The sequence below is a fragment of the Anguilla rostrata genome, chromosome 11 (genome assembly GCF_018555375.3).
Source record: "Anguilla rostrata isolate EN2019 chromosome 11, ASM1855537v3, whole genome shotgun sequence".
NCBI lineage: Eukaryota > Metazoa > Chordata > Actinopteri > Anguilliformes > Anguillidae > Anguilla > Anguilla rostrata.
In genome coordinates, this window is record NC_057943.1 from 754,030 (window position 1) to 778,969 (window position 24,940).

At 49.9% G+C, this 24,940-nt stretch overlaps 3 protein-coding genes across 3 annotated transcripts in view; all 3 read right to left on the bottom strand.

Moving 5' to 3' along the window:
• Positions 1–1,092: 1,092 nt before the first annotated feature.
• LOC135235140 (putative RNA-binding protein 15B) lies at positions 1,093–5,653 on the bottom strand. Its single transcript, XM_064300366.1, has one exon. The coding sequence runs from the start codon at positions 5,338–5,340 to the stop codon at positions 2,821–2,823; it is 2,520 nt and encodes an 839-aa protein (XP_064156436.1). The 5' UTR covers positions 5,341–5,653; the 3' UTR covers positions 1,093–2,820.
• A 2,352-nt stretch (positions 5,654–8,005) lies between these two features.
• On the bottom strand, positions 8,006–10,561 carry LOC135235146 (mesencephalic astrocyte-derived neurotrophic factor-like). The gene is made up of 4 exons (XM_064300381.1): positions 10,308–10,561; positions 9,159–9,286; positions 8,931–9,072; positions 8,006–8,516 (listed from the first exon to the last, which is right to left on the bottom strand). Exons 1-4 carry the CDS (start codon positions 10,396–10,398, stop codon positions 8,332–8,334), a joined length of 546 nt encoding a protein of 181 aa, XP_064156451.1. The 5' UTR covers positions 10,399–10,561; the 3' UTR covers positions 8,006–8,331.
• Positions 10,562–17,247: 6,686 nt separating this feature from the next.
• The window catches only part of LOC135235035 (dedicator of cytokinesis protein 3-like), a 76,801-nt gene continuing 69,108 nt past the window's right edge, over positions 17,248–24,940 (bottom strand). The window contains exons 44-52 of the mRNA XM_064300233.1: positions 24,676–24,792; positions 23,510–23,628; positions 22,512–22,641; positions 22,258–22,339; positions 21,988–22,103; positions 21,414–21,495; positions 20,956–21,075; positions 18,433–18,509; positions 17,248–18,002 (exon numbers count right to left, since the gene is read on the bottom strand). Of these exons, the coding sequence (XP_064156303.1) occupies positions 17,502–18,002; positions 18,433–18,509; positions 20,956–21,075; positions 21,414–21,495; positions 21,988–22,103; positions 22,258–22,339; positions 22,512–22,641; positions 23,510–23,628; positions 24,676–24,792 (1,344 nt within the window). The 3' untranslated portion in view covers positions 17,248–17,501. The remainder of the gene's footprint in view (positions 18,003–18,432; positions 18,510–20,955; positions 21,076–21,413; positions 21,496–21,987; positions 22,104–22,257; positions 22,340–22,511; positions 22,642–23,509; positions 23,629–24,675; positions 24,793–24,940) is intronic.

Genomic DNA, 24,940 nt, shown 5'->3' on the forward strand with positions numbered 1-24,940 from the left:
CCCCCAAACCATCCTCTTAATCAAACCCCATGATGAAGTGCAAATTCACTTTACTACACCCACACCTGCATCCTCTTAATCAAACCCCATTATGAAGTGCAAATTCACTTTACTACACCCACACCTGCATCCTCTTAATCAAACCCCATTATGAAGAGATGACTCCCATTACTACACCCACACCTGCATCCTCTTAATCAAACCCCATTATGAAGTGAAAATTCACTTTACTACCCCCCCACATCCATCCTCTTAATCAAACCCCATGATGAAGTGCAAATTCACTTTACTACACCCACACCTGCATCCTCTTAATCAAACCCCATGATGAAGTGCAAATTCACTTTACTACCCCCCACATCCATCCTCTTAATCAAACCCCATGATGAAGAGATGACTCACATTACTACCCCCCCACATCCATCCTCTTAATCAAACCCCATGATGAAGTGAAAATTCACTTTACTACCCCCCCACATCCATCCTCTTAATCAAACCCCATTATGAAGAGATAATTCACTTTACTACCCCCCCACATCCATCCTCTTAATCAAACCCCAAGATGAAGTGAAAATTCACTTTACTACACCCACACATCCATCCTCTTAATAAAACCCCATTATGAAGAGATAATTCACTTTACTACCCCCCCCACATCCATCTTCTTAATCAAACCCTATTATGAAGTGATGACTCACATTACTACACCCACACCTCCACCTTTTTAATCAAACCCCATTATGAAGCGATGACTCACTTTACTACACCCACAGCTCCACCTTTTTCACCTTTAAATCAAACCCCGTGATGAAGTAATGACTATGCCCAGGGCTCCACTCGTTTAATTGTTCATCTCTGTTGTGATTTCTGTCTTTCCTCCCAGCAGATAAGAGGCAGGTTTTATTTGCTTTACAGACACCAATCTCATTTTTAAGGTTTGATGTTTCGTGGAGACCCTCGTGTTGAACACCTGCACCTGTAACCTTCCATTAAGTCACCTGTGAACAAACGGCTACTCTGCAGAAATGCAGAGGGGGTGGAGTCTAAAATATGTAGAAGGTGAGAGAAAACAGGAAATAACAGCTGAACAGATAAGAGCAGGACATTAATTGATTTTACTGTCAGTTTCATACAATGTTAAATCAGACCATAACAGTCATATCAAAGCATACGACAGCATTCACTCTCCAGAACACCCAACACGTTTATGCTACACAGAGGCGGTGCAGAGTCTGCTAATGGCCGGTCGGAATCTGCCGCTGGCCAATCAACCGGCTCGCCGTCGGCCGTTACTCCGCCCACTCACTGAGACTGTAGTGATTACGATTCAGAAATAACAGCGGAGACACAGACTGGAGAGAAGCTTCAGCCATCCCTGCAGCTGGGTCTGAGGGCCCAGGGCCCTGACAGACAGAGCCTCAGAGCTGAGAGGGCCCATGACAGATAGAAGCAGAAAAAGACGAAGAGAAAAGGCCTCTACAGCTCAAAAGCAGCTGATCTGTGACGCACATGAAGACAGTCTTTACTGATGGAAGTCCAGTCGTATGGCTCACCCTGTAGTCAGGCCTAGAGCCCACTAGCGGTTAGGCTAACCATTAAAACACAGCTGGCTGATCACACAAACCTCCAAGCATAGTGTTAACATATTCCTGTCATGCTGCACTTCCCAGTGCAAGAATCAGAAGGTCCTATAAGAACAGGTTATCCTCAGACTTTCAGAGTTAACAGTGTTTGGTCTACAGAAACTCCACCCAAAGAGAATGGTGCTGGAGTATCAGTGGATCGGGCAGTGGGGGGTTTGGGTGAGTATCAGTGGATTGGGCAGTGGGTGGTTTGGCTCTGAGTATCAGTGAGTTTGGGCAGAGGGTGGTTTGGGTGAGTATCAGTGGGATTGGGCAGTTTGGGTGAGTATCAGTGGATTGGGCAGTGGGGGGTTTGGGTGAGTATCAGTGGATTGGGCAGAGGGTGGTTTGGGTGAGTATCAGTGGATCGGGCAGTGGGTGGTTTGGGTGAGTATCAGTGGATTGGGCAGTGGGTGGTTTGGCTCTGAGTATCAGTGGGTTTGGGCAGCAGAGGTAGCTGGAGGTCACATTCTCACCTGAATGTCTGTTCTCTTCACTTAAACCTGCATCTAAAATAATAAATTACCCGCCTGTGTAAACACCACACAGCAGCCACACCTCTTTCATACGCCATGATATTGCAGAAACAATACTAAAAACAATACAAAAAATAATACAAAAACAGGTCCGCTAACAAAGAGAACTGTGACAAAAAAAAAACGGTCATTTGAGTAATAGAGTAACAGTAATATACCTTTAAACAAAAATTCTGTTACAGCCATCCCCCAACTAAATATGCATCCATTAAACTGGACCCCAGGGAAACAGAAGAGAAGACATCAAGGTTCCTGTGCTCAGCACCTCATAGTAAAAAAACGGGAAAAAAAAGTTTTTGAGACTAAAAATACAAAAACAAGCAGAGACTCCTCTGGCACCTGCAGTAAGAACAACGTGTAGTGTAAACGTAAACTGTACAATCAGTTCTTCAGGACAATTGAGCTGGAGGATAAGAAGGTACTTGGTCAGTTTATTTAAAAAACATCTCGTTCAGACAACCTGGCTTCTGGCGTTAACAGTCCGACTCTAGCATAGCAGCACGCCCACCCTGACACCTTCCTCCAGCACACCATGTAAAACTACAACTCCCACACACCCCCAAACACCTGCGTTTCCCGTTCGCTCCCTTTCAAACCCGGCAGGCTCGTCAGCTGACACCTCTTAAAAAAATATACACGAGTTAAAAAACAGAAAAGGCTTCCTAAACAGAGTCTTTGACTATTACCACCACCAGGTGCTCCTCCTCCACCCTCCCCAGAGTACTGAGCGCAGTCTGCAGGAACTGCTGGGAGAACTCGCAGGGGGGGAAGGCGTACAGCATTCCCCCGCCCTCCCGCTCCCTGCCCCCGCCCTCCCGCTCCCTGCCTCCGCCCTCTCGCTCCCTGCCCCCGCCCTCCCGCTCCCGGGCCCCGCCCAGCGGCAGCCCGATTACGCCGGCGGCCTGCTTGTTCCTCAGGTAGGTGACCAGGTTGCGCAGCAGGCGGGTCTGCAGGCCCGGTTCGGGCGGGGCCGGGTCCCGGTCCACGGGCCCCTGGACGGCCAGCAGCACGGCGTGGCCCTCGGGGCCGCCCTGCTTCATGCGGCGCGTCACCTCGTCCAGTTTGGGCTGGTCCAGCCGCAGGCGCTGGGCGATCTTCAGCTGGGGGGCGGGCGGGGCGGGCAGCAGCGCGGACAGGAAGCCGGCCCCGCCCTGCAGCAGGTGCATGCTGGTGGGGAAGCAGCTGTTCTTCAGCACCAGAGCCCCGCGCCAGGCGGCGGGCAGCGTGCGGGCGAACTCCGACAGCGAGCCGGGCCGCCGCGCGTCCGCTTTGGGCGGATCCAGCCGCGCGTCCGCCCCGCCGTCGCCCCCCCGGTGGTTCCGCTCGGGCTCCTCGCCCCCCCCCGCCCCCCCGTCCTCGGCCGGCGGCTCGGGCGTCTGGGCGGCCGGCTCGTCGGCCCCGCCCCTCTCGCCCCCGGGGCTGCGGCCGGGCGACTCCGGCACGGTGGCGGCCGCGGGCGTCCCGCGGGCTTTGCCCCGCCCCCTGTCCTCGCTGGCCCGCTCGCTGGACAGGCTCCGCCTCTTGCGGCGCTCCTCCCAGGCCTTGGCGGCCGGGCCGCGCTCCGCCTCGCGCTCCCAGCGCTCCCTGCTGCGGCTGCGCGCCCGGCCCCGCCCCGGCGCCTCCCCCGCGCCGCGCCGCTCCGCCTCGGGCCCCGCCCAGTCGGGCCGGTCCCGCTCCAGGAAGGCCCGCTCCCGCTCGCGCTCGGCGAACAGCGCGTGGGGCGGCGTGCGGTCCCGCGGCCGCAGCTCCGCGCCCAGCCCCCGGTGCCAGCCGTACCCGTCCGCCAGCAGCTCGTAGTGCGCGGGCAGCGGCGCGGCGGCCGGCGGGTACTGCGGGGGGTACCCGCGCGTCTCCTCGGCCTTGGCGAAGTCCACGCGCAGGCGGCGGTCGGGCCCCCCCAGGGGGAAGCCGCGCATCTGCGCGCAGGCCGCCTGCGCCGCGTCCAGGCTCTCGTACTGGATGTAGGCGAAGCTGTCGCCCTTCACGTAGTCGATGGTGCGGATGCTGCCGAAGCGGTCGAACTCGCGGGCCAGGGCCGCCAGCGATGCCCCGGGGCCCAGCCCCCCCACCCACAGCCGCGTGGTGGGGTTGGCCTTCCCGTACCCGATCTTCACCGGGTTCCCCCCAAACACGCGCCCCGACATGGACACCTTGGCCCGGTGCGCCATGTCCAGGTTCTGGAAGTTGAGGAAGGCGTAGGCGCCCCCCTGCCCCCGCGCGGGACGCTTGATCACCACCTCCTCGATGATCCCGTACTTATCGAAGCCCCTGCGCAGCTCTGCCTCCGACACGTTGGAATCCAGGTTGCCGATAAATAAGTTCCTCGTGGCCCTCTGGTCGTCTTCGGGCATTAAATCTTCTTCCGGCGGCTGATAGGCCAGGGCGCGCGCCCTCTCGTCCAGCATGCTATAGTAATCTAAAGCCCGCTCTCTCTCGCGACTCAGCGCTAGCCCTTCCATGGCGTAATGCCGGGGTCTGACATCGCGGATCTTACCGGCCACCGGCGACAGGGACCTCTGTCTGTACTGGAAGGGGCCGTGCAAAGGCACGTATCCTACGTCGGGAGGCGTGCAGCTGCGCCGTCTCACGTACACGGCTTCCACTTTGAGCGGGCGATCGTACATCACTAACCTGGCCTTAGATCGCCTGGCTTCCTTGGCGTTGTCCGGATGCCTGAAATTCACGTAGGCGACCCGACCCAGCTCCGGGGTGTGGGACAGCTTAACGCTGACGTCTCCGAACTTTTTAAACTCGTGGAACAATCCGTCTTCCACCTGCTCGTCTGACAACTGAGAGCCCAAATTGCTAATGAGCAAAGTCTTGTACTCCAAGCTAGCTCCGCCGCCGCGGCTTCCCAGGAGCTCCGCAGCGGCTTTGCTCTTGGGAAGCACCGCTGTGGTCCGCAGTGGAGGGCGGCTGGCGAGCCCGAGGTCGCGATGATGCTGCCGGTGCAGAGACTCGCCAGCACCGCGCTCCTCACGCAGCCGGATCCTCTCTCGCTCCCTGCTCCGGCTCCGTGCCTGGTGTTTGTGGTAATTTCGGCTCTCGGACAACAGTGCAGCCAGAGGCGGCGGTGCAACGTCTTCCCGGCGGCTGCCGCCGTCTCGGTCCCGGTCCCTCTCCCTTATCCGCTTGGCTATAGCTCTCGCCGGACTTACGTCCCGCTCGGCCTGCCTCTTCATTTTATTTGAATGATGCTCAAACTTTTTTTCCTTGCGCTTGCAAAAAAATACGGAATTCCCTTGATTTCTTCAGACGATGCACGTTAAATACGATTGCAATTAAAACTAAATAATTTACAGTTGTGGCCCAGGCTTATATTGCAATGTAAATGATAAAAACAAACATAAAACATTACAGCATCAGCGAGCCTGCACCTAAGCCGCCATATTGGACAAAAGGAATGCGCGTGCCGTACAGTGCGCGTTCCTCCGGTGGGAGGGACTTGTGATGCTATTCGAACGAATCGCAGAGACAGTTTATCTGGGAGAGCTCACACTTTGTCTGACTTCCCGCTTCGACAAAGAAGTTCCGGATTCAACGGGAAGTTCCGCCTCGAAACATTTTGTGGAGTTTTTTTCTCATGCAAAATATTTAGGAATGCATGCGTATATAGAAGTGTTGATGACGTACAAGCCCTAGTTAATTAATGTAATTTGATGTATCTTGTGACATGGTTAATTAGCCCAAGATTCATGAATTGCGTTCGTGAATATAGCCTCTCCGACACCTGCAACTGGCTGCACGGTTAAGCTACCTATTATGAATAAGGTACGCCAGGAAAATATTTCCACCCACAAGATAAACAAGATAAAAACCTTATTTTGTCAATTGTTCTATGGGAGGACTGCGCAGGTTTATAAATCTATATATATATATATTATCAATACTGTTTCTTTTTATTGGAGTTTTTCAAACTTACAATATTGTTTCATTTATTCTCAATGCACTCATATTCTCAGATGCTGATACAGCGGAGTTCTGATAAACTGGATGTTTTGAACGCTGGACTGTAAAGTTTACTATCTCTCGCTCCTGTACTTCCGTGCCACCCCGGTTATGGAGCTCTGGGGTCTGTGGTACAGGTTGTCATAAGTACTTTGGAGACCATGTTTAATTACATAAGTAATAAAAATATATGCACATAAAAAATCTCATGCATGTTGTTTTGTAAGGTGAGAAAGGGTTTATCCAGCACTGAAACAGTGAATGTAATAAAAGGATGGGGCACTATGATGCTGTACATCAATCTCACTCTCGGTGGGACCTCTGGCCACACAGAGAAAATAAAACCCTTCTTTCTGTTCAGTGTTCAGTGCATTGTCAGCACAAGCGCACTCTGGCTTCTTATAGCCCTCTCCTGACTTACAGAGAATCGTAGCTCCCGGGTCCTGTAGCCACAGACTTATGCTCACTGCACATTTATTTGGACCAATCTGGGCCAGTTACTGACCAGCCAGAAGGAGCAGGGGAATTTCAATACGGCATTTTAATACATATCATGAAAACAAAAACATTTTACAAGCGCACCTGAAACACAGCGTGTTTGTGCTCATGCTAACTTAACCCAGCGTGTCTGTGGTCATGCTAACTGAACCCATGCTAACTGAACCCAGCGTGTCTGTGATCATGCTAACTGAACCCAGCGTGTCTGTGGTCATGCTAACTGAACCCAGCGTGTCTGTGGTCATGCTAACTGAACTCAGCGTGTCTGTGGTCATGCTAACTGAACCCAGCGTGTCTGTGGTCATGCTAACTGAACCCAACGTGTCTGTGGTCATGCTAACTGAACCTAGCGTGACTGTGGTCATGCTAACTAAACACAGCGTGTCTGTGGACATGCTAACTGAACCCACCGTGTCTGTGGTTATGCTAACTGAACCCATGCTAACTGAACCTAGTGTGTCTGTGGTCATGCTAACTGAACCCAGCGTGTCTGTGGTCATGCTAACTGAACCCAGCGTGTCTGTGGTCATGCTAACTGAACCCAGCCAGCGTAGCGTGTCTGTGGTCATGCTAACTGAACCTAGCGTGTCTGTGGTCATGCTAACTGAACCTAGCGCATCTGTGGTCATGCTAACTGAACCTAGCATGTCTGTGGTCATGCTAACTGAACCCATGCTAACTGAACCCAGCCAGCGTGACTGTGGTCATACTAACTGAACCCAGCCAGCGTGTCTGTGGTCATGCTAACTGAACCCAGTGTGTCTGTGGTCATGCTAACTGAACCTAGCGCGTCTGTGGTCATGCTAACTGAACTCAGCGTGTCTGTGATCATGCTAACTGAACACAGCATGTCTGTGGTAATGCTAACTGAACTCAGCGTGTCTGTGGTCATGCTAACTGAACCCAGCGTGTCTGTGGTCATCCTAACTGAACACAGTGTGTCTGTGATCATGTGCCTACCAGGTACACCCAGAATGATAGTAAAAGAAGCACACTGACCTTTGACCCAGCACAGTGAATATAGCACTAAAAGGTTTCACCTGCATTCCTGTACGCGACACCAAACCAGCGTTGGGGTAAGAGGTGCCAACAGACAAGGGCGGGGAGTCAAACCCTTGGCCACCTGGGCGTGGCACAGGGGGCAGGAACATGACAGCTGTCACTCAAACATTCCTCCTGCTGAGAAGCCCGCTTCCCCGGGGGACAGACCACACAGAGGAGGCTGTGCGACGACAGGTGGAAGGCGGGGTTCCTATCCCGCGCTGGAGCGGCTCGAGCCGCCATGCCTGCCGTATGCATGGCAGTATCGTCATGACGTCACTTCCAGTGCGCGTCTCCGCATGCAAAACTCCTGTGCGTAGGGACAGTACCATCTGCTTTCAAATTTCACCAAGAGCCCGGTTCCCATCGCTCTCATTTTATTAAAAAAAGAACTCCCGCACATTTTCATATACAAGAAATTTGTTGCACATTTGTTAAAAATGTTTGCAGTAGAGAAACACCAGCTCTGGTTCAACCGGATACAACAGTTGTGCATTTTTCCTTGTTTTTAATCGAAGATACAATTTTTCCATAAGTTATTAAAAAAATCCTATCCCTTAACAAGAAACTAAAGTCATGTACAATACAGTCTTTATTAGGTGGTCCACGTAGGGCAGAGTCAAAACTGGCCACTCCTTCCTGCTGAGGCCACACCCCCAGGGACAGTAAGGCCCATCGTCATTGGCTCAGAGGTCTGTCCTTGCCTTAGCTGCAGAGGGGGCGTACTTGGGCATGAGCTCGTTAATCTTGCGGATGAAGTCGGACTTCTCCGCGCAACCTTTGCACGACTCTCCCCACTCTTCCAGAATCTTCTTCAGGTCCTTCACCTTCAGCTTCTTCAGGTCCACAGAGCTGAGGTCCACCTGTTTGTCTGCAGCGGAACACAGTGACGGGAGATGTTATCAGACTCATAACGTCACCCTTTTGTTTTTTACTAGAGGGGTGATTCTGCTCACTGCTCTTATCTCCTTTCAACTGGAGAACATGCAAATCCGAATCAGCCAGAGAACAGTAGCCCAGTAGAGCTCCTGAACCCTGAACGCATCCATTTGATCCTAATAACGGTCTCCTGAACTTAAACCAGGGCTGAGCCACAACATGGTGCCCACACACTGATAATGCAATGATAACACCACAATCTCTCACAGCCCTGGGATCTCAAACAGCAACCTTCAAACTGTGCAAGTCCTGTACTCACATAAGAACTCTGTGCATGCGTGCGTGCGCCCACATCTCTCTCACTCTCACTCTCTCACACACACACACACATCTGTGTGCAGCTTACCGTATTTTAGTTCACATATCTGACTGTCCTTCTTCTTGAGTTTCTCACAGATCTTGCTCACGGGAATGTGGGAACTCAGAGGTTTGGAAACTTCATTGATGATTTTGGTGGCGGCGTCACTTGTGGCTCCAATATAGTAGCACTGAAAGATGAGCAGAGATCAGTTTGGTACAGAGACGAGAAGGTGGTTAAAAAAACAAAACATTTAGGACCGTTTCCACAACTCACCAGCCTGTTCTCTTTCCCCTTGGTGTCCTTGCAGGTTTTAACCAGGGCCTTCTCAATGTCATCGCTGGTGAATTTCACGTCATCATCTTTCAGAGACTGATAGAACCGGCCCAGGAAGCTGACGCACACTAGCAGGACCAAACAGACAAGGTGTCAACACCGCGGCAAAATCATTCATAAGAGTGGCAAACGCATACTAGTTACCACCACAGTTGGTCGCTGTAGTTAGGCGCCTCCGCGGCCGAAAACTCCCCGCCTTCACAGAAAGCGGGACTGACATAGACGGTGACCCCGGAAGAAACGGTTTCTGGAGGAACTCAGCAATTTCACTGTAGCAAGAGAACTGACGGTAGTGTTGGCATAAGTTGCACTCAGGTGCATCAGCATCTATGACCACGTTAGGTAGGCCTATATGAGCGTTAACTACTTCATGAGTAAAAAAGACAGGGAAACAAATTCAGGACTGGATTCTTAGCCTTTTGAATGACCCATTGGCCAGTGCGTGTCAGTAGTAATGCTTCTAACAAAACGAAGGCAAAACTGAAATTCACGTGTTCCATTTATGCAAATGTTTTGCTAGCTAGCTTAGCACGTTAACCAACTCTCCATCAGCCATGTAAACTATGTTGTTACATGTCTGCAACCCGTCTGTATTTGTTATGTTTCTCTAAATCTAGCTAACGTAGTTCATAATTAAAAATGTCAAATATATGTATAAACTTAGTCTAGCTATCGATACCAACAAAAGACTCTCTTGCTAGTGAATCACTGGCTCAAGTGAAGTGTAACATTTATATTGCTAGCTAAAACATTGTATATCGCTAGATCTATAGGGGAAAGCAAGTATTGAGTGTCTAACGTTTCTTAGTAAAATATAATTCTGGCGAATTACCCACCTCTGAGAGTTAACGATATATACGTAGTTACACTGTAGGCTACATCAGGAATCCACCCGGCAAATTTAACATTAGCTTTGATAGCTAACCAGGTAACAAGCGAAAGTTTACACATTTAGACTAACGTTACCCACTACTAATCGACATTGCTCTCGTTAATATTAGCTCACTACCTTGTGATAAATGTTATTCAGACCCAACTTGAGTTCTAAAGTATTTTTTCCAAACTCCATGTTGTTGGAAATCAGCTCACCTTCGCATTCCCCATCCTTCAAAGCTCCGCTCACGATACCGGGTGTAAATACAAAGGCGATCGCCACCGAAAAACCACTTAACCACAACATTTCAAGTCCAAAATGTACCCAAAATATATATTCTTGAATATTTCACAAAAGTCTGGAAAAATACGGTATACGATCCCTCTTCTTTATTGGAAGTTGTACTCGTTCTTTTTCGCCGTCCACGTCCAGTACGCTTATTCTGAAACGCAGTGATCTCATTCAACACTTCGTTTCCTCGCCCGGGTAAAAGAACCGCCCTAATGAACAACCCCATTGGCTCTTACGAGTACCGGCTGCCACTTATTCTGAAACGATTGGTTTGTTCTTTGCGTTCCTCCACGAACTTTCCTCTGATTGGTGTTCCGGCATATTTCCGGGGCCATAGTCGAGTTGGCGCAATCTTATTGGTTACACATTTTTAATAGACGATCATTATATAAGATTGTAGGGACGCCTGAAATTTTACTTCTTTCGTTATTACAGCAATTATAAGGCATGGAGCGATGCGTAGCTTATTTGCATATAGAAGTTTCCCTTAAAAAAACCTTGCGTTATAAACTCGTTCGGGATCAAGAATTTGAACCCTGGAAATTGTACTTAGGTCAGTTTTTCAACGCGCGTGCCAAATTGCCTCCGTCCACTTCACCTAGCTTCTCCAGCTTCTGAGACCAGCACACAAACCGAATTCCAGTTCTGCATATGTTTGAAATCTAATGTGCGTTCAAAAACAGCATTAAGAGCAAAAGATACGACAGAGGAGACAGACTACAATGGATGCAATGTTATCTTTAATGTTAAGCATTATTAATGAATTCCACATAACAGTGGTTGAGTGAGTAGGAAAAAAAAGTGTATTTACATCTAAAATCCACAGCACAGTTTATTCATGCCAACACAATATATACATGAAAGCACTTTTAGAACAACTGTACAAAGGTTTTAATTTTCTTAATTTCCAAACAAGCTTTAGCTCCCGTTAAGATTTGTCTAATGCAAAATACACAAAATAATAGCAGTGATTGGGCTTTTCAAAGAGTCACATATATTTTTTTCATTTTTAATTTTTAAAAACACATTTACATCATAAAACACAAGGCAGACGATCACAGTCTATACATGTCCCCCCTTTGTACACATTATAAATACTCAGCATTTCAAAGGATTATTTACACACAGTAAAGTTGGGTCAGATTACTTTTTTTTAAAGAACCACAAAGACTGAAAAGGTTTGTCACAACACTGGTGTTCTGTATGTACAGCTCTAACAGAAATTATGTTTTCTCTGGATAACACCCCACCCTTCAAAACATCACCCCCTTCCCAAGTTCCCACCAAAACATCTTTGTAACATTGGTAGTTTATACAAAAATAGGTGTCATCTGATTGGATAGATTCATCATATTGCACATTACAGTAGATATTAACTTTGTATATTTTTTTTCTGGTAAAGCGGTATGCTGAGATGCTGTTAGTTTTGAGAGAAACTTCTTAAAAATTTCAATGTAAAGCTGCATGTCAGGCTAAACCAAGTCATGGACACACATCCCAGTCCAACACCACTTCACCTGTGTTAATACCTACCGTGCTGAATGCAAACAACTGCGTACGCGTCTCATCTAAGTAATGGCTATTTCCCCTCTGTCTATAGGACCAAACAAGTAAAGGAGCAATAAGGAGAAACTCAAAATAACTACCTGATCTTCCAAGACATGGAACTTCCCTGCATATATATATATGTATTTTTTTAAATGGTTATGTATAAATGTTTATGATCATTCGCATGATCTCATATTGCACAATGCTCTGTCGTGAACCCTGTGATAAAAAGCAATGAAGAGTACAGCTCAGGGTGGAACTTTAAAATGTTTAAATTTAAGGAAAGGAAACCTACTGAGTGCAAGCTTTGTGAAGGCAGGAAAAACACCCAGGAAATGAGAAACACTGAAACTTCATTTGAGTGATAAAAAGATAAAATGTTTTTGGGGTGGAGAAACTTCAATGTTCAATGCCACACTGCACTTTAGCACAGTTCTCACTACCCACACATCCCACACTGCTGTGCTATGCCAAACCATCGCTAACAACACAGCTAAACTCATGGATCTACTTTATTTAAACCCTTAAATAATGTAAATATAAAGGTAAATATTTATGGCTGTCGTTCTTTTTAGGAGGAGAAAACTCAGGTCACAGACACTCAAAGCAGGGTTTCTGTGAGCTGCTCTGCTTTCCTGAGTGAAGTGGGGTAAAACTCTGAAATAGCAAAACATTTACCAGTCGTAGGTACCATCACACCTGTGTAAAATATCCCTTACACACATACACATGCACACCCATGTACACAAACACACACACAAGCACGCATACACAAGATCCTATATACATGCACACCCATGTACATGTGCACGCCCACAGGCACACACGCATGTACACACATATGCCTGCATACATGCACGCACGCACGCACACATGCATGCATGCACACATGCACGCATGCACAGACACACACACACGCACACATACACATGCCTGTGCACCATAAATCCCAGGCCATTAGTAATATCAGGGATTACAGCACAGAGCGGTGCAGCGAGTTCAGCACACAGCTGCAGCATCACGCTCGAGTAAACACACTGCTGTTCTGAGGACAATGCGCCAAGCTCTGCACATGCAGAGACCTACCGCCAATCAAATCAACACCCACAAGCCCCACCCACTCCCTTCAGCCCACACACCCCAGCACCTCAGGGAAGAACATCACACACAATCTGGCTGTCCTGTAACTCGTAACCGCAAACTTTCTGCCCCTCCTCCTACCTCCTGCGATTGGACAGACCAGGTCACGTGACCCAGAAAGCAGATTTAATTTTTTTTTCTCTTGTAGAAGACTAGAAAGAATTATTTATTAAAATCATGCTGAAAGAATAATTATACAAGCACTGAAAATCACACACAGAGCAGAAGGTTCATCTATAATAATACTGATCAGAAAATATTGCTCCTGTTCTCCCATTGCCCTCAAGCCAGCATGTCTGAACAGTGACTGGCTCCAGCCTTGCATATATATATCACACAGAAAACCTTCTGCAGCGCTGAGCACAGTCATATAAACACTAACATATCTATATATTTATACACATCACTCCAGCTGACATTTTAACCTATCATTTAAAAAATATAAACTTTTTTGAATTTCCAAAATATCTAGCGAACATTAAGTGCAGAGGCCCAGTTTAACGAGGGCCTGTCAGCCATTCCATCAGTGTCGTGGAGAGTATGTGTGGAGAGTACGCGTGGAGAGTATGTGTGGAGAGTGTGTGTGGAGAGTATGTGTGGAGAGTATGTGTGTGGAGAGTACGTGTGGAGAGTATGTGTGGAGAGTATGTGTGTGGAGAGTACGTGTGGAGAGTATGTGTGGAGAGTACGTGTGGAGAGTATGTGCGGAGAGTATGTGCGGAGAGTACGTGTGTGGAGAGTATGTGTGTGGAGAGTACGTGTGGAGAGTATGTGCGGAGAGTACGCGTGTGGAGAGTATGTGTGTGGAGAGTATGTGTGGAGAGTACGCGTGTGGAGAGTATGCGTGTGGAGAGTAAGTGTGGAGAGTAAGTGAGGAGAGTACGCGTGGAGAGTATGTGTGGAGAGTGTGTGTGGAGAGTAAGTGTGGAGAGTATGTGTGGAGAGTATGTGGGTGGAGAGTATGTGTGGAGAGTACGCGTGTGGAGAGTGTGTGGGTGGAGAGTACGGTGTGAGTGTACACAGAGGACAGTCCTGGTGGTGGCGGAATGATCTCCTGTGGTGAAGGAGGAGTTATGGAGTTTTACATGCCTGTAAGCATCTTACTGAGAGCAGGAGATTCCACCAGCGACAGCCTGTACAACAAACCCACTCCCCCAGTCCCTTAACACTCACACAGGACCCACTCCCCCAGTCCCTTAACACTCACACAGGACCCACTCCCCCAGTCCCTTAACACTCACACAGGACCCACTCCACTCCCCCAGTCCCTTAACACTCACACAGGACCCACTCCCCCAGTCCCTTAACACTCACACAGGACCCACTCGCCCAGTCCCTTAACACTCACACAGGACCCACTCCCCCAGTCCCTTAACACTCACACAGGACCCACTCCCCCGTCCCTTAACACTCACACAGGACCCACTCCCCCAGTCCCTTAACACTCACACAGGACCCACTCCCCAGTCCCTTAACACTCACACAGGACCCACTCCACTCCCCAGTCCCTTAACACTCACACAGGACCCACTCCACTCCCCCAGTCCCTTAACACTCACACAGGACCCACTCACTCCCCCAGTCCCTTAACACTCACACAGGACCCACTCCACTCCCCAGTCCCTTAACACTCACACAGGACCCACTCCCCCAGTCCCTTAACACTCACACAGGACCCACTCCCCCAGTCCCTTAACACTCACACAGGACCCACTCCCCCAGTCCCTTAACACTCACACAGGACCCACTCCCCCAGTCCCTTAACACTCACACAGGACCCACTCCCCCAGTCCCTTAACACTCACACAGGACCACTCCACTCCCCCAGTCCCTTAACACTCACACAGGACCCACTCCCCCAGTCCCTTAACACTCACACAGGACCCACTCCCCAGTCCCTTAACACTCACACAGGACCCACTCCCCCAGTCCCTTAACACTCACACAGGACCCACTCCCCCGTCCCTTAACACTCACACAGGACCCACTCCCCCAGTCCCTTAACACTCACACAGGACCCACTCCCCAGTCCCTTAACACTCACACAGGACCCACACCACTCCCCCAGTCCCTTAACACTCACACAGGACCCACTCCACTCCCCCAGTCCCTTAACACTCACACAGGACCCACTCCCCCAGTCCCTTAACACTCACACAGGACCCACTCCCCCGTCCCTTAACACTCACACAGGACCCACTCCCCCAGTCCCTTAACACTCACACAGGACCCACTCCCCCAGTCCCTTAACACTCACACAGGACCCACTCCACTCCCCAGTCCCTTAACACTCACACAGGACCCACTCCCCAGTCCCTTAACACTCACACAGGACCCACTCCCCCGTCCCTTAACACTCACACAGGACCCACTCCCCCAGTCCCTTAACACTCACACAGGACCCATCCCCCAGTCCCTTAACACTCACACAGGACCCACTCCACTCCCCCAGTCCCTTAACACTCACACAGGACCCACTCCACTCCCCCAGTCCCTTAACACTCACACAGGACCCACTCCACTCCCCCAGTCCCTTAACACTCACACAGGACCCACTCCATCCCCAGTCCCTTAACACTCACACAGGACCCACTCCCCCAGTCCTTAACACTCACACAGGACCCACTCCCCCAGTCCCTTAACACTCACACAGGACCCACTCCCCCAGTCCCTTAACACTCACACAGGACCCACTCCCCCAGTCCCTTAACACTCACACAGGACCCACTCCCCCAGTCCCTTAACACTCACACAGGACCCACTCCCCCAGTCCCTTAACACTCACACAGGACCCACTCCCCAGTCCCTTAACACTCACACAGGACCCCACTCCCCCAGTCCCTTAACACTCACACAGGACCCACTCCACTCCCCAGTCCCTTAACACTCACACAGGACCCACTCCACTCCCCCAGTCCCTTAACACTCACACAGGACCCACTCCACTCCCCCAGTCCCTTAACACTCACACAGGACCCACTCCCCCAGTCCCTTAACACTCACACAGGACCCACTCCCCCAGTCCCTTAACACTCACACAGGACCCCCACTCCCCCAGTCCCTTAACACTCACACAGGACCCACTCCCCCAGTCCCTTAACACTCACACAGGACCCACTCCACTCCCCCAGTCCCTTAACACTCACACAGGACCCACTCCCCCAGTCCCTTAACACTCACACAGGACCCACTCCCCCAGTCCCTTAACACTCACACAGGACCCATTCCACTCCCCAGTCCCTTAACACTCACACAGGACCCACTCCCCCAGTCCCTTAACACTCACACAGGACCCACTCCCCCAGTCCCTTAACACTCACACAGGACCCACTCGCCCAGTCCCTTAACACTCACACAGGATGAATCAGCCTCAGTGGTACTCAGTTATGCTTGTTTTTTAGAATAATACACCACATGATGGACAGTACGTTCAAACCCCACATTAAACCCAGACTGCAGTGTGGACCCTCATTTCCCTTATATTGATATATATCACAGTATTCCTTTCTGATTTACAAACTAGGCATCAATAAGTAAAATATTTGGTGTTCCAGAATTAAGTGCTAAAGTATGGATTTTCATGACCTTTCTTGGCAGTCCCTCTCCAAGTCTGTCTGCAAATCCTCCTCCTCTGATCTCCAATGAACAATTTTGGTTTCACAAACACTGCTTTTGATGAATGAATCACTGTTTTGCCTCAAGTAAAAAAAGCAACATAAGAATTCTCCATAACCATGATATGTTCCTACAGAAAGTTATCTTAAACAGAATGCTCCGGTCTAAATGAAGCATTCTCTGAGAGCATTGGATAAACACAGATATTTATACTTCTTCCCAGATAGCACTTCCTGACTCCATTAGTCCAGAGCACTACGGCATCCCAAACCGGACATAACTACTGAAGAAAAAAAACAGGCTGTTCTCCTCATTGGTGTCCCCCACACCACAGACAGCCTGACTTATCACCACACACACACACACACACACACACACACAATCAACATACACACATACAATCAGCACATACACACATGCATGAACACACGCGCACACGCGCGCACACACACACAAGCACCCACAAGCACTCATACACTGGGGTGTAAATAAAAGTGCTGATGTTGTTTGCGGACTAGAAGCTTCATTGAATCTTATTTAAATATCTGTAATTTTTATGACATTTCTCTTGCCAGAATGCTTATAGAAGGCCAATGAGAGGACTGGAGAAGGCCCTACTGGCCAATGGGAGAACTGCAGGAGGGCCTACTGGCCGATGGGAGGACTGCAGGAGGGCCTACTGGCCAATGGGAGGACTGCAGGAGGGCCTACTGGCCGATGGGAGGACTGTAGGAGGGCCTACTGGCCAATGGGAGGACTGCAGGAGGCTCTACTGGCCAATAGGAAGAGTGGAGCCTGCGTTACCATAGCGATCACTACTCCTCACTGATGGTGTGCTCCCAGGCCACCCGGGCGGGGTCTCCCTTGCAGCCGAGCAGGGGCTGCTGGGAGATTTTGCGGGGGATGTGCACGGAGCGGGGGGCGGGGCGCCCGCACTCCTCCGGCACGCACCCCTCCCGCGGGTGTGGCTTCGGGGGCACGGAGGGGGGCGGGGCGTGGTAGTAGTAGGGGGCGTGGTGGTGGTGGTGGTGCCCCTCTGGGGGGGCGGGGTGGCTGCGGCAGGGCGGGGCTCGCCCGGGCTCCAGGCCGTCTGATTCGCACACGCCGTAGCGCACGTGCAGGTAGGCTGACTCCGCCTCCTTGTCGGCGGCCCAGGGCGGGGTGGGGGCGGAGTCCAGGGTGTCGGGGGGCGGGGCGAAGTGGCTCTCGCTCAGGGACGAGACCCCACTGCTGCCGCTGCCGGAGAGGGTGGAGTTACTCCCATCCAATCCCGACTGCGAGCTGGTGGGCGAGGCAAGAACGGGGTGCAGGGGGGACTGCGGAGAGACGGGACACCACCGTGAGCACCCCAAAAAATACAGCACACGACCCTGAGCACCCCAAAATACAGCACACGACCTTGAGCACCCCAAAATACACAACACCACCCTGAGCACCCCAAAATACAGGACAGAAACATGAGCACCCCAAATTACTGAACCCAACCCTGTACACCCCGAATTAACCAAAAATGAAAGAACATAACCCCAGATAAGCACACATGAACAGCCACACAAAAGCCCCAAATAATGAGCCCCACCCTCTGCTGTCCTGTCCTGGGACTGCGGGGCAGTGGAGACAGCCAGACTGAGGAGGCCAGGTGAGGGGAGGGGCAGGTGCACAGCTGAAGGGAGGGGCAGGTGCACAGGTGAGGGGAGGGGCAAGTGCACAGGTGAGGGGAGGGGCAGGTGCACAGGTGAGGGGTACCTTGCGTAAGGAGCGAACGGGGAGGGCAGGAGGGAAGTCGTTGCCTTGGAAACCATCGTAGTGCATCAGGAAGGGCCCTAAACAGGAGAGACAGGGGGACACTACAATCAAACACACAAAATACCCACAGTCCTGTGGAGAGGGGCAGTGAGCTAGCTGCTTGCTGCATGACGGAGGGGGGGTGGGTGAGGGGGGGTTGGTGAGCAGCAGGGAGACTGAGGCAGCTTTGGGATGGGGCCCGTCCTTCCAGCAGAGCCTGATGTGGCTGCAGGATCGAGCGCTATACACTTGATGCGTATAAAGTTATTGTGACAATGCTAATGGAAAATGAGTTAAATCAACAGATGATGCTAGACAAATTCGTTTGCCAGAGGTGGATTAGAGTAGATCCTAAGGCAGGAGCTAAGCTAGTGCTGTCCATCTGCAGCCATTGATAGAGCTAACACTGTTAGCGTGCAGCCAGTACTGTCTAATATCCTTGTACTGGACACACAGGGACAAGGCAACAATTGATATCAGTCTTCTCGTATGGATCGTGGTAAGATACCTAACAAGCGAACCTCCTAGAAAGTACTCAGGTTGTTGGCTCCGATCACCTCTGGCTCAAACTGTATTGCCGTCTTAGAAACAGCGATTGTGTCTTGTACAGACTCATCAGAGTCAGAGTTATCCGACTTACTGATAATGGCATTTGATTCAAAATCAAACGTTTCAGTGCTGTCCATCTTTTCAACCTAAAGACAGAATAGTAGAGCTGTTTGTGTTCACCCAATTACGTCACACATCACAGAGGTAATTGTCCGGAGTGAATTCGGGTGTGTCCGTCAGGAATGATCAATTTGTCCAGTTTGAAGCCATACTAACAACAATTTCAGCTTAATTTGAAGAAAAACCTCAAAAATAAAAAGAATTGGTCTAGAGATGCCGTTATGTGGTGCCTACCCTTTAGACACAGCGATGAGGTCACAGAACCACCGTTTCCATGGTAGCACCACAGAGGGTGCAAAAATGCAACATGATACCATTTCAGGCCATAAATCAGTCATCAAGAAATCACATTAAAACAACCAAGCAGGATAAACAACCCCCACCCCCCACCCCCACACACACACACTCACACATACACACACACATATACACACACCCACACACACACACTCACACATACACACACACACACCCACACAAACGCACACATACATACACAAACACACACACACACACTCACACACATACACACACATAAACATACACAAACACACAGATGCACACACACTCACTCACACACATACACACTCACACACATACACACATACACAAACACACAGATGCACACACACTCACTCACACACATACACGGTACGTATAACTCTCTGGTTGAAGGTTAAGACAGCAGACCATATTAAATGGAGCCAGAAATCTACACCAGCTGCCTCCTAGTCAGAGCTCTCTGAAATACTGAAACAATTCCAGCAGCAAAAACAAACAAAAAAGCTTCACATAAAAGCATGAGGTATGGCTGTTTCTCGCTGTACACACAACTCAAATAAAATGAAACAATGCCTAGCTGCACCAAACTAAACATATCCTCCTCTTCCACTACATCCAGGAGAATATTCCAGTCATTACTCACAATATAAGATTGCATTCATGTACACACTTAACACAAGTGTATTTGTGTTGCAGTTTATCTTAACTGAAGCAATGACATACTGTATAGCTGCTGTACTGTATAAAATGGTATACTGTACATCTGCTGTACTGTACAAAATGGCACTGTATATCTGCTGTACAGTATAAAATGATATACTGTATATCTGCTGTACTGTATAAAATGATATACTGTATATCTGCTGTACAGTATAAAATGATATACTGTATATCTGCTGTACTGTATAAAATGGTATACTGTATATCTGCTGTACAGTATAAAATGGTATACTGTATATCTGCTGTACTGTATAAAATGGTATACTGTATATCTGCTGTACAGTATAAAATGGTATACTGTATATCTACTGTACAGTATAAAATGATACTGTATATCTGCTGTACAGTATAAAATGATATACTGTATATCTGCTGTACAGTATAAAATGATATACTGTATATCTACTGTACTGTATAAAAAGGTATACTGTATATCTGCTGTACTGTATAAAATGGTATACTGTATATCTGCCATACAGTATAAAATGGTATACTGTATATCTGCTGTACTGTATTAAATGATATACTGTATATCTGCTTACTGTATATCTGCTGTACAGTATAAAATGGTATACTGTATATCTGCTGTACAGTATAAAATGGTATACTGTATATCTGCTGTACTGTATAAAATGGTATACTGTATATCTACTGTACTGTATAAAATGGTATACTGTATATCTGCTGTACTGTATAAAATGGTATACTGTATATCTGCTGTACTGTATAATGGTAAACCACATGTGGCACTCCTGACAGAGGAAAGGCCAGAGGCCAGCACAGAACAGCTCCCCCTGGTGGAGGGAATCTCACCTGGAGGCAGGCTGCGGGGGGGCACAGGGGGGGCTCCGTGGGTCTGCAGGAGGGGGAGGGGCTCTCGGACCCCCCCACCATCCAGAGTCATTGACCAGCTGCTGGGAACTGAGGAGACAACTGCAGAACAACAACTAGCATCAGAGCCACACAAGCACGCATATACACACATCCACCACACACACATGCACACACCACACACACCACACACACACACACACACACACACACACACACTCACACACACACACACCATACACACGCATGCACACACATCCACCACACACACACACACGCACACACTCACCACACACACACACACACACACACTCACACACAGACACTCACACACACACACACACACACACACATCATACACACGCATGCACACGCATGCACACCCCACACACACAGACCATACACACACCACACACACACACACACACAGGTGTCAGTACCTCTGTCTCCCTGGGCGGGGTCTCCACAGGGCTTGCAGGGGCTGACGGCCTGCTGAGGGAAAGGGCGCTGGTACCCCCCCGGCTGTAAGGAGCAGCAAGACTGGGTCACACACCACCACACCTGCTGCATGTTCTACACTCCCACAGGTGAGTCTGCTGCATGTTCTACACTCCCACAGGTGAGTCTGTGTCACACACCACCGCACCTGCTGCATGTTCTACACTCCCACAGGTGAGTCTGTGTCACACACCACCACACCTGCTGCATGTTCTACACTCCATAGTGAGTCGTGTCACACACACCACACCTGCTGCATGTTCTACACTCCCATAGGTGGAGTCCTGTGTCACACACCACCACACCTGCTGCATGTTCTACACTCCCACAGGTGAGTCTGTGTCACACACCACCACACCTGCTGCATGTTCTACACTCCCATAGGTGAGTCTGTGTCACACACCACCACACCTGCTGCATGTTCTACACTCCCATAGGTGAGTCTGTGTCACACACCACCACACCTGCTGCATGTTCTACACTCCCACAGGTGAAGCAGGAGCGGGTGTGGCCTACCTGTCCATTCTCCATCACGGAGGAGTATGTGCCACCGATTGGTCGATCTCGGTGAGGGGGCAGGACCATGAGCATCTCCCGGGTATGTTTATACCGGTCAGGTAAGGACGGGGAACCTATCACATGGGAGGGGGGCGGAGTTAATCACACGGTATGCATTGTCTGTGTGTATCTTCTTAAATATATTTCATGCTAATGCTACCATGTAGTCCAAGTGCAGAAACTGGATCCTGCCCTCGTGAACGCATGACTCCTCCCACCCCTACTCACCTCTGCCACTGGAGGGGGCGGAGCTCATCAGCTGAGATGGGGTGGAGTGGGCGGAGCTCAGGCTGGAAGAGGAGGGGCTTGGCTGGAAAGCAAACAGACAGAGACGCTATGAGTATGAGATTTTCTATGATCGTATTTGTACATTTTGCTCTGGGAAAGGCATATAAAGCTGGTGCTGGAATAACACTATACTGACCTACATTCACTGCCCTACTGAACTGCACTGAGACACACCTGCAGGTGTACACACACACCTGAATGCGGTACAGATCCTCGGGGTGCTCCGCCCCCAGGTTGTCCGTCAGGATGAGCAGGTTACCCGCCTCGCTGGAGGAGGAGAGGGAGGAAGAGGAGTGATGCACAGAACCCTGCAGATTCAAGGGACTGGAGAGAGGGAGGGAGAGAGAGAGGGGGAGAGAGAGAGGAAGAGGGGAGAGGGGAGAGAGAGTGAAGGAGAGAGGGGGAGAGAGAGAGGAAGAAGGGAGAGGGGAGACAGAGTGAAAGAGAGAGGGTGGAGGAGAGAGAGAAAGGGAGAGAGAGAGAGGACGAGGGAGAGAGAGTGAGGGAGAGGAAGAGAGGGGGAGGAGACAGAGTGAGAGAGAGATAAAGAGAGGGAGAGGGGAGATAGAGAGGGGGAGAGTGAGAGAGAGGGTAGAGGAGAGATAGAGAGGGAGAGAGTGAGAAAGAGGGTAGAGGAGAGAGAGAGAAAGAGGAGAAGGGAAAGGAAATGAGAGGGGGGGAGAGATGAGGAGAGAAAGAAAGGGAGAAAAAGGTGAAGGAAGAGGTGGTGATGTGAGGGAATGTGAGAAGGAAAGGGGAATGACAATGACAATGTGTGTGAGTGTGTGTGTGTGTGTGTGTGTGCGTGTGTGCGAGTGTGTGAGTGTGTGTGTGTGCGCGTGTGTGAGTGTGAGTGTGTGTGTGCGCGCGTGTGTGTGCGCGTGTGTGAGTGTGAGTGTGTGTGTGTGTGTGCGTGTGCGAGTGTGTGTGTGTGTGCGTGCATGCGTATGTGTGCGCGGCGTGTGTGTGTGTGTGTGCGTGTGTGTGTGAGTGTGTATATGTGTGTGTGTGTGCGTGTGCGTGCGTGTGTGTGTATGTGTGCGCGGCGTGTGTGTGTGTGTGTGTGTGTGTGTGCGTGTGTGTGTGTGAGTGTGTATATGTGTGTGTGTGTGTGTGTGTGTGCGTGTGTGAGTGTGTGCGTGCGTGCGTGCGTGAGTGAGTGTGTGTGTGTGTGTGTGTGTGTGCATCTCACCTGTGGCGGTGCAGTAGTTTGATGCTCTCTGGGCTCATTGGGTTGTGTGAGGAGTGCATGCCGCGGGGAGTACTGGCTCCGGAGCACACTGGACTGAGCTTATCCAGGCCTGGAAGCCCCTGCACACCAGAGACACAAGCAGCTAAACGCTAACAGAGATACAGGGAGCTAAACGCTAAAAGAGATACAGAATGCTAAACGCTAACACAGAGACACAAGCAGCTAAATGCTAACAGAGATACAGCGTGCTAAACGCTAACACAGAGATACAGGGAGCTAAACGCTAAAAGAGATACAGAATGCTAAACGCTAACACAGAGACACAAGCAGCTAAACGCTAACAGAGATCCAGCGTGCTAAAGCTAACACAGAGATACAGTGTGCTAAACGCTAACACAGAGACACAAGCAGCTAAACGCTAACAGAGATACAGCGTGCTAAACGCTAACACAGAGATACAGGGAGCTAAACGCTAAAAGAGATACAGAATGCTAAACGCTAACACAGAGACACAAGCAGCTAAACGCTAACAGAGATCCAGCGTGCTAAAGCTAACACAGAGATACAGAATGCTAAACGCTAACACAGAGACACAAGCAGCTAAACGCTAACCGAGATACAGCGTGCTAAATGGTAACACAGAGACACAAGCAGCTAAATGCTAACACAGAAACATAAGCAGCTGAACGCTAACAGAGATACAGCATGCTGAACGCTAACACAGAGATAAAGCATGCTAAAGGCTAACACAAAGATATGACAAACGCTAACACAGAGACACAAGCAGCTAAACGCTAACAGAGATCTGTGCTAAACGCTAACACAGAGATACAGTGTGCTACACGCTAACATGGAAATACAGTGTGCTAGACGCGAACACAGAAATAGAGCATGCTAAACGCTAACACAGAATCGCTCACTAGCGACCCCCACAGGTCAATTGAGCGGCAGCAAATCTGCCTGTTGAGCTGCATATGAAGTGTCTTCCTCTGACTCATGCCTGAGTGAGCCTGATTCATGAACTACAGTGTGATAAACACACATTTATCTGTGCTTTCTCAAGCACATACTTGCCTGTCAAATATACCCCTTAGGCATTCCATATTTGGCGAAAAGGAGGAAAAATATTTTTAAAATAAAAATAAACACGGCAAGTTGGTACATACGTGGTACAGACTGCTCCGCATCATCTGGAACTGATCTATCAGCTTCTTGTGCAGGGGACGCATTTCTGGGTGCACCAGTTTCTCATGAACAGCCAGTCCGATTCCAAGAACATGGACCTGTGCCCCAGAGAGCGAGTGAGGGAGGGAGAGAGGGAGAGAAGACAGAGAGAGAGAGAGAGGGACAGAGGGAGGGGAGGAGAGGTGATGCTGATGCAGCAGGACTCCTGATTTGGGTGAGGCAGCACCTGCTCCTGTATTCTGTAAG

Coding starts and splice junctions, on each gene's coding strand:
- LOC135235146 (XM_064300381.1), bottom strand. CDS start 10,398: ATGTTGTGGTTAAGTGGTTTTTCGGTGGCGATCGCCTTTGTATTTACA. Junction 9,287..10,307: donor GAAGGATGGGGAATGCGAAG/GTGAGCTGATTT, acceptor TGGTCCTGCTAG/TGTGCGTCAGCTTCCTGGGC. Junction 9,073..9,158: donor AGGGGAAAGAGAACAGGCTG/GTGAGTTGTGGA, acceptor CTCATCTTTCAG/TGCTACTATATTGGAGCCAC.
- LOC135235140 (XM_064300366.1), bottom strand. CDS start 5,340: ATGAAGAGGCAGGCCGAGCGGGACGTAAGTCCGGCGAGAGCTATAGCC.